Raw genomic sequence first — 17,173 nt, 5'->3', positions numbered from 1 at the left:
ACCTCAAGCCATCCAGTAGTCGCCCAGATAACGACAAGGATGAGGAGGAGAAAGAAAAAGAAAGAGAGCCAAGCACAAAAAAGCCGAAAGGCCTAAGTGCTTCGGCCCAAGGATCAGTGCCCAGAGAAAAAGGTCCCGAAAGGGAAAAGGTTGACTCTTCATCTGAGCCGAAAGACTCAGAGAGCCAGCCGAAGAACACAAAGACTGGGACACCTGCTGACATTGGCAGCAGACCAGATTCTGAAGAGTCCAGTCCATCAGCAATGGACATGGACCAACAGACTGAAACAGCAGAGTTGGCCGAAGGAGATGCTGAGAAATGTGTAACAATCGGGATGGACCTTGATCCTAACACCCGTTGTGAACTTATTCAGCTCCTGCGGGATAACAGAGATGTGTTTGCTTTCTCGGCAGCTGATATGCCCGGGATAAGTTCAGACCTCATCTCCCATAACTGAAGGGTCCATGCAAGGCCTCTCAAAATTGGGGATCTTGTCCTTCGGAATGCTGCTGCAGTTCAGAAAGGCCGAATCCATGGGAAGCTCTCAGCTACATGGGAGGGACCTTATGAAATTTATGATGAGCTTCAGCCAGGGACATACCGACTTCGGCAGTTGGATGGAACTGAGTTGAAGAATCACTGGAATGCTGATGTACTGAAAAAATACCATGTGTAAACCCTTCGGGGCAGAACAATCTTTGTAAGTACATTTTGAACTAATGACAGGCCTTGGAGCCGCCATTTATATAAAATTTACAACTGTTTATCCTTTCAAAATTTTCTTTGTTCTATCTACTCTTTGAGGGTTTTTTATTCAGCCTCGTCTGAAGCCTTCGCCTTTGGGTAACTGGGTTTCAGATTGCTGACAAAACCTGTCTTTTTAAAGAACACCGGTCTTTCAGCTGAAGTCAAACTTCAGTAAGACTTGTTCTCCAAAGACATGAGTCCATGGACAATTCTGGGATATTGCCTTAACTGAGCCTTGTATCCCAGAGAGCCATTATCCGAAACATTGCCTTAAGTTGGCCCTGTGTTTCGGGTATCCATTTTTCAAAGATAGCCAGAAAATCAAGGATAACAGCAACAGTTGAAAATTTTTAAATCAGCCTCGTCTGAAACCTTCGCCTTCGGGTAACTGGGTTTCAGATGGCTTACAAAACTCAGTCTTTTTAAAGAACACTGGTCTTTCAGCTGAAGTCAAACTTCAGTAAGACTTGTTCTCCAAAGACATGAGTCCATGGACAATTCTGGGATATTGCCTTAACTGAGCCTTGTATCCCAGAGAGCCATTATCCGAAACATTGCCTTAAGTTGGCCCTGTGTTTCGGGTATCCATTTTTCAAAGATAGACAGAAAATCAAGGATAACAGCCTTTTTAAATCAGCCTCGTCTGAAACCTTCGCCTTCGGGTAACTGGGTTTCAGATGGCTTACAAAACTCAGTCTTTTTAAAGAACACTGGTCTTTCAGCTGAAATCAAACATCAGTAAGACCTGTTCTCCAAAGACATGAGTCCATGGACAATCCTGGGATATTGCCTTAACTGAGCCTTGTATCCCAGAGAGCCATTATCCGAAACATTGCCTTAAGTTGGCCCTGTGTTTCGGATATACGTCTTCTTTAAGAACGCTGGTCTTTCAGCTGAAGTCAAATTTCAGTAAGACTTGTTCTAAAGAGGTTAGTCCCAGAAAGCTAATATCCCAAGCATTGCCTTCAGTTGGCCCTGTGTTTCGGATATCCAACTTTCAGACAATCTTCAGTAAGACTTGTATCCCAGAAGCATTGCCTTCAGTTGGCCCTGTGTTTCGGATATCCAACTTTCAGACAGTCAATCTTCAGTAAGACTTGTATCCCAGAAGCATTGCCTTAAGTTGGCCCTGTGTTTCGGATATCTATTTTGAAGAAGTTCAGAAATTGCTTATTCAACTAAAGTCATACTTCAATTTCTGTGGGGGCAAGAAGCACGCAGTGCAGCTATGTTCGGCAGAGTTGAAGAAAAGAAACAGTAAAACATTCAAAAATAAAGCAACTGAAGAAAAAATTTTTGAGCTACAAGTTCAATAATTCAGTATCGGCAGCCGCCCACAAGCGGAAAATAACAGCTGCCGAAATACGTACATAAGCAAAAAAATAAAACTGCTGTACGACAAGGCAAGCTGAAGCAAAAAACAAGGCAAAAAACTCAGAAAGCGGCAAGTCTAAAGTTAAGCACATGATGAACCGCAAGATTCTGAAGACGACTGCCCGAGTTCCTATGCTTCAGCCGGAGGATCAGACTGATCAGCGTTGAGTCCCATGGTGGCCTCAGCCCCAGCAGCAGAAGAGGCGGGCTTTGCACTTTGCCGAGCCTCCCTTTCCCTCTGCTCAGCTTCCAACTCCAGTCTTTCAGCTTCCTCTTCGGCTTCCTCAGCCTTAAGAATTTCAGCTTCAGCTGGAGTTGCATACTTCATGTGAGGGTCTTCGGGATTCTGGACCCACTCAGCACATTTAGACCAGTCCAGCTTCGGCTCAGCATGAAGGCAGAGTCTTCGGCATACTCGGAATCCGTTTCTGAAACCCATCTCATATTCCTCTTGGGTATAAACACGGACCTTGAGTGAAGCCTCAGCATCAGCCAGCTTCTTCTGGGTCTCCTCCAAGTCTTCCTTGGATTTCTTCAGCTGTTCAGCGACTTTGGAGGAGGAACCCTTCAGCTCATTCAGCTCTTGCTGAATTTGGAAAGCCTTTGTCTGAGCTTGGGCCACTTCAACTTTCTGGATCAGCAGTTGATCCTCAGCCTCTTGGAATTTAGCTCTTTGAGCTTCAGCAGCAGCAGCAGCCTCTGAGAGTTGGACGTCTTTGGCCAAGAGCAACTCTTCAGCAGCCATTCGGCTGGCTTCAAGAGCCTCTAGACGCTGCTGCACTTCAGCTTGTGCAGCAGTTCCTTCTTGAATTCGGCTCTCAATAGCAGCCTTGAATTTGGAGACGTCCACTCCCATATGCTCCTGGAGGAATTTTTCCCCTTCCATCAGTGGGGGAAAAACCTCCATCTCCATAGCATCGCAGAAGGTTTTCAGAGCTTCGGCAGCTTTTTTACCGTACTCCTCAACCTCCTGCTGCTTCTCTTCAGCTGCTGCTTGCTTCAGCTTAGCAAGCTTAACTTCCTCTTCAGCCACCTTCCTTTCGTGCACAGCAGCGTCTACCCTATCTTGTAGGGTATCAATCAGCTCTACAGTGAGAGTCTGATTGTGCACGAACTGAAAACAGGAAGACAAAAAAAAATAAGTAATAAGAAAAAAAAAATAGAGCTGAATTTCGGAGGAAATGAAGGAAAATTACCTGCATCATCAGCAGTTGGTTAGACCTGGCTGGGTCAGGAACTGATCTACTGGATTCGCCCATCCCAGCAGTGGCCTTCAGCGACCAGATCCTTGCCCTGTCTACTTCGGACATGCCAGCAAAATTGCCGAAGTAGGCTGCAGCTCCTTCTCGGTTTTGACCCCATATGAGGTCCCAGATGTGATCTGGGATTGGAATTCGGGGGGCCGAGAAACCCATTTCTCCAGAATGCAGAGTCTGGAAAGAAGGGAAGGACGACGATGGAGCTTGATTAGCTTTGGTTGTCTCAGCATCGTCCTTCTCAGAGGAGTCAAGTACTATGACCTCCTCTTCTTCAGGGGTGAGGACGAAAGCCTCAACCTCTCTTGCGATATCTGCCGTGAAGCCTTCAGCACTTGACATCACGGCATCTTTATTTTCGTGCTCAGCAGCACTCTCCTTGATTTCTTCTTGGACCCCTCCCTTAGGTTCGGGAGTTCTCTGATCCACCTCCATCTCAGGAGGTGGCGGAGGGGTCTTTTGAGGAGATTGGGGTGTTGGCTGGGGAACCCTCGGCGATCCATTGCCTTCCTCAGGTTCCCTTATTGCGACGCCGATGGTCATCGGCCTCTGCTGAAAATCATGAGGGCCGATGATGGCCATCCTTCGGCGCCTTTTCAGAAGAGGCTGCTCGTCCATATCTGAGTCTGAAGACTCTTGTATTTGATCTTCGGGACGAACAGGAGCTTTGCCTTCTCTGTGTCTGTTACTCTCTTCAGACTGTAACAGACAGGGGGGAAGAAGAGTGTGAGTAAAAAAAAAAAAAAAAAAAAAAAAAAGAAGAAAAGAAAAAAGTTGTCTGAAAGCTCACCGAGGTTTTCAGCAAAGCCTCGTCTTCTTCAGCTGCTCTAGCTGCAGCTTCGGCTTCAGCAGCTCTGGAGGACCCTTCTCCTCCTTCACAAGCCTCAAGTACTCGTGCAACCTCTTCGGCTGTGCGGGCAGCTTCAGCTTCCTCGTTCAGCAGCTGAAACCAAGGGTCTCTCTTCTTCCACCAAGGCTTCTGCCTCTGATACAGAGCAACAGCCTCAATTTGGAAGTGGGAAGAGTCCAGATGAACTTCCCTATGCCTCGGCTCAGTGATAGACGGGGCCCGTTCAGTTACAACTCGCTCTCGGTTAACACCAAGACGAGCGTAGTTAATACCAACGTTGGTCTCGTCCCGCTCTGAAAAAAGGAAAGGGAAAAAAGTTTAGCTCAGATATGTTGGCACAGCATAAAAAAGCAAAGCGAGAGAAGAAAAAGAGGTAGTTAAAAGCCTCGGCCCCAGCCGAAGAAGCTTACCATCCTTAAACTTTCGGCTGAGGCCAACAGCTGCTAGCATATTCTCTTGGAAAACGTAATGCGTATCGGGGAGCCAAGTCTCCGGGATATGCTGCATTCGACCACTCCCCCCGGGTTCGGCAGCTTGCCGAAGATATGTTGCTGATCCAGGTTCGGATCCGCCCCGTTATCTGCGGGGGGACCTAGACTTCCCATTTCGGGATCAGGCTCAAGCTAAGTACCGGGGAGCGCTGAAGACGCAAGGGTGGCCCGGATCTATGGGTGCCCTAACCCAAATCCATTGACCTCTCCAGTCCTTGTCTGAAGAGTCATTTGGCCACATGGTCAAGTATTGGGGCCGGGACTCAATCCGATACCACCCAGAACCATGGCTTCCGTGCCCACTCTGAATATTTGGCACTAGCCGATGGAGCTTTCTGAAGCAGTGCAGGTTCGGCACGTATCTGAAGAACTTGCAGACCCATAAGTATGTCATCACCCTTCGGATGCTGGTGGGGGTTAGCTGACATAGGGAAATGTTGTAATGGATCAGCAAGTCTCGGACGAAAACGTCCAAAGGGAACCTCAGCCCATACTGAAGCTGTCTCGTGTACACCCCCACATACCCCGGGGGTGGACGATGGATTCTATCGGATGCTGAGGGCATTCGGCACCAATATCCATCAGCTTCAAAAATGCCGTAGTGCAACTCAATTTGCTCGGCAAATCGATATTGATCGGCGTTCTCTACCCACCAATGAGTAGGGGCGGTTCTTTATCATGGCCGAAGCGACTTCGGCATTCTCCCACTCTGAAAACCCAGGGAGGATATCCCAAAGGACAGCGGGAATTTCATCGTCCCGTCCAGAAGCACTCGGCTCATCCGTTCTTTGAGGAGGAGCCGAGGAAAGGGGAGTCGCCCTAATCCCATCAGCAGGGTCAGACTCCGGCCTTCGACCATTCCAGGTCCCAATCCTATTCCTAGGATCGGGAATCGGCCTTGCTCTTCTTGGAGCACGGGCTCTACCTCTAACTCCTCTTGCCATGGACTATTTCGAAGAGAAAAGTCGAAAGAAGAGGGGAAGGAGTTCGAATTCGAAGAAAAATAAACTGAAATCAAAGGAATTTACCTAATCTGAAGCGAAAGTTGCCGATTTACGAGTTCGTAGTGGCAAGTCTCAGCTTCTAAGCTCAATGCTCGGGGGAATTTGCGAAGTTTTGATACGGATTCTTGGATTCTCTCTCGAAGAATTCTGGGTTTGTGTTGGTGAATCAGTGAGGAGAATGACGCGCCTCTGTTTATATCTCCAGGTACGGGATACGAAGAGTCTGTGCTTTAATTTCTCTTAAGTACCCACTAAGTAACCATTAAACACATGTCTTGTGATTAAACCGCCCATTATCCGTCCAACTTCCGCAAATCATTAACCGTTGTTATCTCATTAATTACGGTTTAAATTCAAATTTTTGGATCAATTAAATCATTTACTTCCCTCCTTTTCTGAGTTAAATCAAACCCGACCCGTCATTCTTCCGAATCGGGTCTGGGGGGCAAGTTGTTTGGGTCCAATTTAGTCAAAATTGGGCCTGAGCACTAAATGATCCAATTAAAAGCCCAAGGTCAAGGTTCAACTCTCCAATTGCTCAAAAGTCAAAAAGTCAGCCCACAAAGTAAGCCAATTGGGCTAAAGCCCAACCTCTCCAAATATGATGAGGTATAAAAGCCCTCATATTAACACATTCAAGGAGAGAGTCATATTCTTACATAAGACATCTCATAACATCATATACACTATCAGACACAACAACACATGCATCATCACATACATTATCATACACGGATTATTCCAACTCATATGCTCATTCTTGCATTGAGAAATACTCCACAAAAGCCTCAAGCTACAAACTCTCTTGCATAGTGTCTTCCTTTTTACACATTGTACTGACTTTAGCATCGGAGGGGCCTTCCTCGGAAACACCCCCGAGGCTAGTTTACGTGTGTTCACTGTGCAGGAAACCTTCGGCCCAACACAGCTTGGATCGAATCCAGTCTTCTCCATTTTAGTGGACCTTCGGCAAGGTCCCATTGTTTTCAACCGAAACACTTATTTTAGAGAATGGGCAAGAATTGTGTTAAAGGATGTGCAGCTTAGGAAGGTTGAAGAAGCCACTAATAATAGTCTAAATTCTAAAACAACTATGGGTTGTACTTGTAATTTGTGATATGTTTAGTTACAACCAATTATGAGATCTTGATTGAATCTCTATACCGATTATACCGTACGGTTTAGGCCATGTGGTAATGAAACTCAATTTTGATGTTGCAACAACTATGTAACAAAATTATTGTTTTCAACAATTCAACTTGGAAACCTTTTTTTTTTTTTTTTTTTTAATAAATTTACATGATGTTGAAAAACATTTTTAAGAATAGTTGATGTACCACCAAGTGGTCTGCTATAGTTTTACTTACTTCATCGTCTCTTTGTCATTTAATTGCCATAGTTTAAGAAAAATGTGACCACTATTGAGACAATTGATGAGTATATTGATTACTACACCGTACTAGTATAATTATTACTTGTATAAAATAACCCACCTTCCAACCTACTTCAATTATGTCATCTGGACCATTACACACTTAATATAGAAATTTTATCTAATATTATTAAAAAATAGAAATTTTACTACTGTAATACTCCTTTTGTTTCTAAATATTGTTCCGACTTTATATCTAAATTGAATGGTTTCCTTAGATAATGCTATAACTAAACAAATTAATCATAATATAAACCCCAATCGTTATTTTCAATTTTTTTTTTAACAATTATGAGCGTTAATATATACATTAATGCGTTGCATATGAAAAGTCAAAATATTCTAAGAGCATGTTTGGTTGGAGTGTTTTTTTGATTGGAAACGGATTCAAACAAACTATTACTGTTACCAAGTGTTTGGTTGGAAGGTTTGGATAACAATTACCATTACCTAAGGGTAATGTTTTCCATCCATTTGTTACCTCTCTAAAATCGAAGGTAACAATTATCCTTACTCTCCTCAAACAAAAATAAAGGAAGATAGGTTTAAATGATTTCATTCCATGATTAAACCAAACAAATGAAAAGGTAAGAGTTGAATGATTCATTTCCTCTTACTTAGTTGTTTCCTTTCCACTCCATTTCCATTAGTCATACCAAACATCCCCTTAGTATAGGTTTTCGGGTTGGATTGGAGTCCATTTAAAGGAGTTAACTGATCAATATGACATGATGGGCCCAAAAGTAAAAAATTATCTCATGTACCTTTGAGTTTTGATTTGGATGGCCTTTGAATGGAGGAAATTTCATGGTTCAAGTTATATACGGAGTAATATAAATCTTTAATATTTGTCTAATACTCTCTCTAGTATTCTTTATTAAAAAATTATACTCTGTAATTTTTTTTACTGTCTTTAAAATACTTCTTAAATAATAAATAATTTTTTAATTTCAAAAATAAAATTACTCCGTATAAAATATGAATTAATAATATCTTACTTGACTGAGGAGTATATTACTGAGTATCTTTTTAGTATTTAGGTTGATATTCATATTTTTATTGCTTTTACGAAATAAAATTGAACATATTTTTAACAACGGAGCATAAATAAGAAGATGTAACAACTTTTTATTAATTTTTATATCCCAAGCTACTTCTTACATGGTGTACATGACCAGTGCTGAGGCTAAAATTGCCAAATTATTTATGGGACCCTGTTTAACTTTTTAAAATGGGGCCTTTTTCTGATCCCACAATCCCACCCACAAAATTCAACAAAAAAAAGTTAATAAAAATCAGAAAAATGCAATTAAATTAAACAACAAGAAATAATTCAACATACCCAGATATTAAAATTTAACAAAAAGTCGTACCGGGATGAATCCGAAGAGGTTTGTGATGAATTTTTTGCCATTACTAGCTATAGCCTATACTCACAATAGTTGAAAAGAACTTTGGATTTAAGATTATCTTAAAGATTTCTTTTTTATTTGTAAAATTGAAAGAGTAAATAAAATGCATATATAGGAAAAATTGGGAGATTAACAATGGTTTAATAATTAATTTCATCTTCAAATTGAAGATTTAACCGTTGAAATTATGAACTAATATAGGGAAAAATAATTTTGGGAGATGAAAAATTTTGAAAACTGATTGAATAATTGAAGAAAATGAAGAAGATAATAAAAGAAAGTAAATGAAAAATATAGAGTTAGAAAGATAAAGAGTTTTTTTGGAATTGAAATAGTAGATTGAAAAATTTTGGGGAAAAAAGAAATCTGATTTTTTGGGTGGAGCTTTTGGAAGACTACTGACTACATTCAATGAATTTGAGGAAATCGAAGCCAGCTGTCAGCTCCCCAAGAAATTAGAAAATTGTTTGATGCATGTCTCGAACCCAAAACCTTGTATACACAAGGCAATTGATCTAACCACTACATCAACTGCAATTTCAGGATATTATGCCAAACTTAATTATATATATCTAAATTTTGGGGCCTCTTAAATTTGGGGGCCCTGTTCCGTCGACCACCTTGCTCCGGCCCAGAACCGCCACTATACATAACTAAGGACTAAGGAGATCGAGAGAGTAGTGTTTTTTAGAGAAAACATTAGTAGAATATTTTATTCCAAATTAAGTTCTGTTAAAGCTAGAATGTCTTGTGAAATAGGGTTAATACAAAGTAACTCTGAACAACTACGAGTATTCAACCTTTTGTCACGAGATGAATTACTGTATTTCCTGTTCTACCTCTACGAGTATGAGAGAAAAAGGAAAGGGAAACTAGTTTTTATTTAATTAAATAATTTTTTTGACGGCTGTCAACTGTTGATTTGATTAAATGTTACTGTGACATGACTATTTAAACTATCCCACATTCCCACGATTGTGGAATGCCTAATAGGACAAATCTAGTGTCTGCTTAGATTAATGCATGCATGTGCCTTTTCTCCATCCATTTGATTTAATTTCGTCATGCATCTTCTTAATTGCCTTTTAATTATATATCTGCCTTAATTAATTAGACGTGTTGTATAGAAATATAGAATAATCGTTGTTTGGTTGACATAATTATACATGATACGCATTAGGTATATCAAGGTCTTAAAAATAAAAGAATAAAACAAGTAAATAATTCTATTTTTTGTATATATGAAGTTAATTAATAAGAACAATTTTGTAGAGGGTATGCTTGAAAGGGGCAAGGTTGTGGTGATATATTGAACGAATTGAAGAGGAGGAATAAGATGTGTGATGTAATTTTAAATTTTGAAAAGAGGTGATGGGAATTGGATAAAGTATAACATCTATTTATAAGATAACGAAAATAACTTATCAGAGTAGTCGATGACTAATCTCGTTTGTCTCACCTTACCCTGAATTGATTGTTATAGTATAGCAATAGAATTGCTCAATCTAAAAAAAGAAATATTTTTGTGACATAAATTCTGTCATAGTGACATTTAAACCCAATCTCACCATCAATTTGAAAATTCTGTAACAATATAATATACTCCACAAATGAATGAATTGTCAAAAATATAGCTAAGGATAGACTAGATAAAATTAAAATAAAATGGCATAATTCAAGTAGATATATCAAAGTATGACAACACCCCAAAAGCAAAATAAATAAATTAAAATAATAATAAAAAAAACTAAAAAAAAAAATAAAAAATCCAGTTGTGTAAATTTTCTAAGAAATAATCAAATAAGAGAAAGTGACTTAAATTAAGGGACCCATGAATTGGTGGCTCTTTTGAGGTGACAAAGGCTAATTGAATTTGGCATTAAAGTTTGAGCACAAGATTGAGTTAATTTTTGTACCAAATGGGGTATTACTATGAATGCCAAACATATTAACTGTCACCATGTTATCATTATTAACAATGTCCAAGGCTCCAAGCTATACATGCACCACTATTACTACCATAAGTACCATTTTATCCATTTACTATTGCATGCTTCCAAATTACCGATAAGGTCAGGTCTTGGTATAATGACAAAAATTGATCTAACGATCTATATATAATAAGCTATGGATTCAAATTTTCTTCTATTCATAGTTGATGTGGCTCTTGTGACTCATCTAGAACTAAAATAGGAAGAAAAAAAAAAAAAAAAACCTTCTACTACGCTAGGAGAAGGAAATTTGTGACCAATAGAGGAGTAAAGGATCATGTTATCCGAAAATTAAATCCTATAAACCAATAGGCAATAGTTAGCACATGTTTGGTATGCGGTATTAAATTGTGATAATTATGATAGTGATTTTCTAATCGGATTATAAAAAAGGTGGTCTTGATCATATCAAGGTATATAGTTATGTACTTATGTTTGCCAACTTCGTTCTAGGACTCTATAAATTCACTTCAATTCAATCATTTTAGGAAAATTAATTTGGGCCGGTAAGTAAAGACGAGTTTGTAAAAAATAAATTTTTTTAGTTTTTAGATAAATAAAAATTAGGTAAACAGAACATATCCTAATTTTATGATATTTATGTTTCATTAATTTCAATACTGAGTTACCATGTTGAATGCGGTATTGATTAGTCACAAAATTTACAATAATGTGAAGGTAAAATATATATTCGGGATAAAGTTTCGTCAACATGATCAATGTTATTACATTTTTTACATAATACGGAGTATATTTTGGGATAGATTTTCATAATTATTATTCTTATTTTTTAAAAGTAGTTAATTAATAAGAAGGAAGTTTCGGTGAATTTTCATTTAATCATTGACAATTATAAGTTTTGATGGAACTTAGTTTTAATTAACACAGCCATTTCTTAAACATGTTTTGATCAATTAAATGATTAATCAATTTTAACAAACAAAATTGATAGTATTTAGAGTAATAATTAAAAAGGCCATTTTAGATACGTAACCATCATAAATGCGACCATGTAATATACTCCTATCTAGTTATTTTGTAACAGTATGACAAGTACAATCAAAATCCTAGTTGGCAAGCAATATACTCACATCTTAATCAATTTTAGTGAACAGAGAAAAGATATTTCTGTGATCATAAAAGCTCTAAATATGGTAACAATTTACTAAGTACTAAAAGCTACCATAAGAAAGACAGACAAAGCAAAAGCTAAAATCTCCCACTTATGGCTGCTCCAATTACAGGGCAAAAATAAAAACACAATCTTTATTTTAAAATTAAAAATCATCTCACGAAGTGATGAATTTTTAGAAGTAAAATTATTCAGATTTCTGCCCATCATTCAACAGCCTGTATTTTGCAGAAATAGTTTGAGAAAGAAATCAGTGAAAAATTCCAAGAAATTATTTGCTGGGTGTTAAATAATTCCAAACATTGCCCATGTTTACAACTTCCCATTTCATGTTATATTTCTTGATTACTTCTCTTGAATTATTTCTCCATTTTTCTTCATTTTCATAAGAAAAATCTTAGCTTTTTTAAGTTTCAGTATGTGGGACTCTGAAACTGAGTCTCTTGGAGGTAGAGAGTATGGAAATGGAGCTCATGTTTCTGCCAAACATGGTGTTAAAACAGATGGGTTTGAGCAAAGAGGTCAATCATGGTATGTTTTACTTGTACTCCCTTTCTCGGTCCTGATTTAATTGTCGCGTTACTAGTTCAAATTACACTATCAGCGTGACTATTAAATTCGGACTAAGGAATAATCCTTTCTTGGTCTCAGTCTCTCTGGCATAGTTTGAAGTAATTTCTGACAAATTGTTTTCAATTTATTTTGTAATTGAAGGTATGTTGCAACTGATGTTCCAAGTGATTTTCTGGTCCAAATTAGTGAATTTAACTTTCACTTACACAAGGTAATTAATTGTTATATTGTGTTCATAATTTTTATTTTTATTTTTAATTTTTTTTCTTTTGGAATTGGTGTAAATTATTTCACATTGAATCATTGATTACTCATTTTTCAATCAATTGTACTTCTTTTCAACTGTAGATATTAGGCTGTTGCATAAAATAGTTTCAACTTCTAACCCCAACCACAAGTTGGTAATAGAGGATAAAACTATACTTATTTTGGCTAATCTATGATTAAATCCTTTTTTGTGTTTTTTTTCTTTTTCCAAATGGCGAATTTTATTATTATTTTTGTGTATTTATTTTGTAGATAATGATATTTGTATCTCACATATGAGAATATGAGATGAGAGCCTATTAAGTTATTGGACCATTCCGTTCGAAAATTGTCCCCAAACCCTCTACTTATTTTCCGTCTAATTTACTAGAGAGAATCTCGATCCTTTCATATTATTGTGAAACTCGTTGTTCCAACTTCCAACTGTACTTAATATCTTGCACATGAATGTATAGATTAGATCATCAGACTGCATGCATGCATGCATCAGGTCCACCAGATCTGTCAAAAGAGAAGATTTAAGAACTTAAATGCTCTAGGTTGATGGTCATATTTACCGATTCTCTTTAACTTATAAATTTGAATGCTTGATTGCTTTATTTTTGTAGATTATGATTATGTTACACTAATGAACAAGGTCATAATATTGAAAAATTGACTCATTATCCCTCCTGCAGTACCCTTTAATTTCGCGGTGTGGAAGATTGAGTAGGATCATTTATGAGACCCATGAAGGAGATTTAAACAAGATAAACTTGGATGATCTCCCTGGTGGGCCGGAGTCATTTGAGTTAGCAGCGAAATTCTGCTATGGAATCGCGGTTGATCTGACAGCAGCCAACATCTCGGGCCTAAGATGTGCTGCAGAGTATTTAGAAATGACAGAGGACCTAGAAGAAGGAAACCTCATATTCAAAACTGAAGCCTTCTTAAGCTATGTAGTTCTGTCATCTTGGAGAGACTCCATCATTGTTTTAAAGAGCTGTGAGAAGCTCTCGCCTTGGGCAGAAAACCTGCAGATTGTTCGTAGGTGTAGCGAGTCTATTGCTTGGAAGGCTTGTGTAAATCCCAAGGGCATAAGGTGGAACTACACCGGGAGACCTTCAAAGGTTTCAAGCCCCAGTTGGAATGATCTTAAGGACTCGAGTCCAAGTAGGGCGATTCAAGTGCCTCCTGATTGGTGGTTTGAGGATGTATCAATCCTTAGGATTGATCACTTTGTTCGTGTGATAACAGCCATTAAGGTGAAGGGAATGAGGTTTGAGTTAATTGGTGCTTCGATTATGCAATATGCATCCAAATGGATACCGGGACTAATCAAGGATGGTGGTGGGGAAGCCATGTTGGATGATCTCAGCAATGGGAATATCAGCAGAGAGAGCAATGGCAGCAGCAGTGGCAGTGGATCCGGAAGCTGGAAAGGTGGGCTCCATTTGATAGTCGCGGGGAAGGAAGAGCCTGAAGCAATTAAAGCAAAAGATCAAAGAATGATCATTGAGAGCCTGATTAGTATTATTCCACCCCAAAAGGACAGTGTTTCCTGCAGCTTTCTACTGAGGCTTCTGAGGATGGCTAACAAGCTGAAGGTAGCCCCCGCTTTGGTCACTGAGCTTGAAAAGCGCGTTGGTATGCAGTTCGAGCAGGCAACCTTGTCAGACCTTCTTATACCATCTTACAGTAAAAGTGATACAACATATGATGTTGATTTAGTTCAAAGACTTCTGGAGCATTTCTTAGTGCAAGAACAGACTGAGTGTGTAAGCAGTCCTAGCAGGTCATACATGGAAAAGAATATGTTTGAGGAGAGTCAAAGAGGGGGTGCATCCAGTGCAAAGATGAGAGTAGCAAGGCTCGTCGATAGTTACTTAACAGAGATTGCTCGCGATAGGAATCTCTCGCTTACCAAGTTCCATGTCCTTGCTGAGGCTCTTCCTGAATCTGCAAGAACTTGTGATGATGGTCTTTACAGAGCAATTGACTCCTATCTCAAGGTATTTCGATATTGATCTTCTTGTTTTGATTATTAGGTCTATTTATTTTTAATCTTGCCATTAAATTTTGTCTTGGAAAAACAAAGCAATTATTCACATAAGTAATTGTTAAGGACAAGTCTCAGGTTACTGTGGTAAACTGTCAGCTAATAATCATATTAATCAACTTAGGGCGATTTTTAGGCCCATCAATATGTTGTGATTTGCTTCTAAAATTTTACAGGCACACCCTGCACTGTCAGAACATGAAAGAAAACGATTATGTAGAGTGATGGACTGCCAGAAGCTTTCGATTGATGCCTGTATGCACGCAGCACAAAATGAGAGGCTTCCCTTAAGGGTAGTGGTGCAAGTCCTCTTCTCAGAACAGGTTAAGATTAGCAACGCGATAGCCAATAACACCCTGAAAGACAACACTGCAGTAGAGTCCCAATTTCAGCCCATGGTCTCAACCCGAAAAACCCTTCTTGAGGGTACTCCTCAGTCGTTCCAAGAAGGGTGGTCATCAGCAAAGAAGGACATTAATACACTCAAGTTTGAGCTGGAGACAGTGAAGTCTAAGTATGTAGAACTCCAGAACGATATGGAGACTTTACAAAGGCAGTTTGATAAAATAGTGGCTAAACCGAAACAACATTCTTCATCGGCATGGACTAGTGGGTGGAAGAAGCTAAGTAGACTTGCAAAGATGAATAATATGGATTCTCATGATGATGGCTCTGATCAACCAGTAGCAGAACAAACCAGAAAAACGCCGAGAAGGTGGAGAAATTCCATTTCTTGAGTCTTGTGAAAAGTTTTTCCTTTTCTTTACAATAATATTTTTGCTCTTACCATGTCCATTATTTTGAATTGCCTTACTTTTTTTCTACCATATATTCTAAGAGGAGAGAATTGGTTGACTTGTGAGTGAGAGTGTGTAAGTTTTTGTCTGTGTTTAGGGTGAATGAAATTGACTGCAGAAGTTTTCACTGGTTCAATTTCTTCAGATTATATTTCAGAATACAACTAAGATAAATAAGCACTTAATTACTTAAACAGCTGAATTTTATACAGTATAACATACTTCTTCCGTTTCATATTATCTGGTCACTTAACAAACTCTTTTTATATCTGGTCATAAACGAAATAACTTTTCAAGACAAGCAACCACATACAACATCCTAGTTCCGGAATTACTAAAACTTTAAGGATCCATTGCTGGCCCATCCTGCTTCACTCTACCCTCATGAAAGTCGAAATCTTCATAATAGACGAAAAAATTGACAAAACTCTTTGAAAAACAGGTGATTTTGTTCCCTTTTCTCCCTTCTGAGAAGAAAAACCAAGGAAAAATACCAAAATGAAATGGGTCCCACAATCAGTAAACAGATGTTTTTCTGTCTCAATTATTTTGTAAGTTCCCCTACGATGCATGACTTTTCTTATTCATACACCAGACCAATTGGAACTTTGGCCTTACCTTAGTACATTACAGGTGATTCGAGTATTACTGTCATCATTGTTGCCTTCAGTTTTTTATCGTTTCGTTTGTAGTAAGGAAGGATCATAAAGTCCTGAAGAATGAAGACCATGGGGGCCTATTTTCCCTAGTATAACACAAATGCAACATGACAGGTGCATCATTGGCTGCATATGGTGCATCATAGGGACGATTGTCAGAACTCAGAAGTGTGCCTTCATTTGGAATATAGTCCGGCTCGTTACCTATACACTACTAACAGAGAACAAAATGTTGGTTGTAGACTAGTAGTTCAGACTTCGTCCCTTGTTAATTGCCTAACTAGTAACTAGTTCGGAAAACAGACTAGCTTCATTCTTGAGATAACAGAAACTTCACAAATCATCTCATTTCCCTTATTAAGATGTAGCTTTTTTTTCCTATGTTACTGATGTACTACTAACAGTCTGTGTTCCTGCAGCAAAATATTCAGCACCAGAGTTACCACATTACTTTCAGATTAATCTTCTGCAAATAGTGTGAAAACCTTACAGCTTTTTATTATAAGGCAATGTTTTTAGTAAAACTCCCGTCCTTTCTAAGGTAAGAGAGGATGTTTCCAATTGACCTTTAATCTAATGCGCGCACAAAACTAGAGAGGAAAACACTCCGTCTATGAATTGACTAGCATTGTTAAAATTAACCGTCAAATGTAATAAAACTCAACTATGAAACGCAACCTATTAGAGACAAATTGCAGTGCCCTGAAGAAATTATGTACATTGCATATTGAAAGAAATTACAACAATTAAAGACATACCATATGTAGTGCAATTATATGATAGACATAGAATCCAAAATAGTTCTATTTATGATGTGATATGACCAAATTAGAGGAAATACATTGGACATAAATTCAAGAATGGAAGACCCTTGAAAATGAAAGATGATAATTTTAGTGTACTGTTATTAAGACCTTTCACAAGTACTCCATATATAATTATCAACTCGGTAGAAATTAACAACTTTTGGTAACTTGATTGATTATGATACAAAAAAATTGACAATTCATATTCTAAAAAAGTTACCAATTATACAATATATTCTTAAGTGAAATCATGTTCTTTGTCTTGAATTGAAATTCATTAGTGAATTGGAGTTTTCAGTCTTTTGTCGCTGTGCAAAACTACACTACTAGTATCATTGTGCGT

The 17,173-nt window shown here is 38.4% G+C and overlaps 1 protein-coding gene across 1 annotated transcript; it reads left to right on the top strand.

Annotated features, from left to right (window-relative positions):
* The first annotated feature begins 11,723 nt into the window (after positions 1 to 11,723).
* On the top strand, positions 11,724 to 15,567 carry LOC110740092 (root phototropism protein 3-like). Its single transcript, XM_021920589.1, has 4 exons — positions 11,724 to 12,221; positions 12,405 to 12,474; positions 13,208 to 14,521; positions 14,745 to 15,567. The coding sequence occupies exons 1-4, from the start codon at positions 12,109 to 12,111 to the stop codon at positions 15,303 to 15,305; spliced, it is 2,058 nt and encodes a 685-aa protein (XP_021776281.1). The 5' UTR covers positions 11,724 to 12,108; the 3' UTR covers positions 15,306 to 15,567.
* The last annotated feature ends 1,606 nt before the right edge of the window (positions 15,568 to 17,173 follow it).

This window comes from Chenopodium quinoa, unplaced genomic scaffold (genome assembly GCF_001683475.1).
Source record: "Chenopodium quinoa cultivar QQ74 unplaced genomic scaffold, ASM168347v1, whole genome shotgun sequence".
NCBI lineage: Eukaryota > Viridiplantae > Streptophyta > Magnoliopsida > Caryophyllales > Amaranthaceae > Chenopodium > Chenopodium quinoa.
The sequence above is the reverse complement of the archived record's forward strand: the minus strand, read 5'-3'. Positions and strand labels throughout refer to the sequence as shown.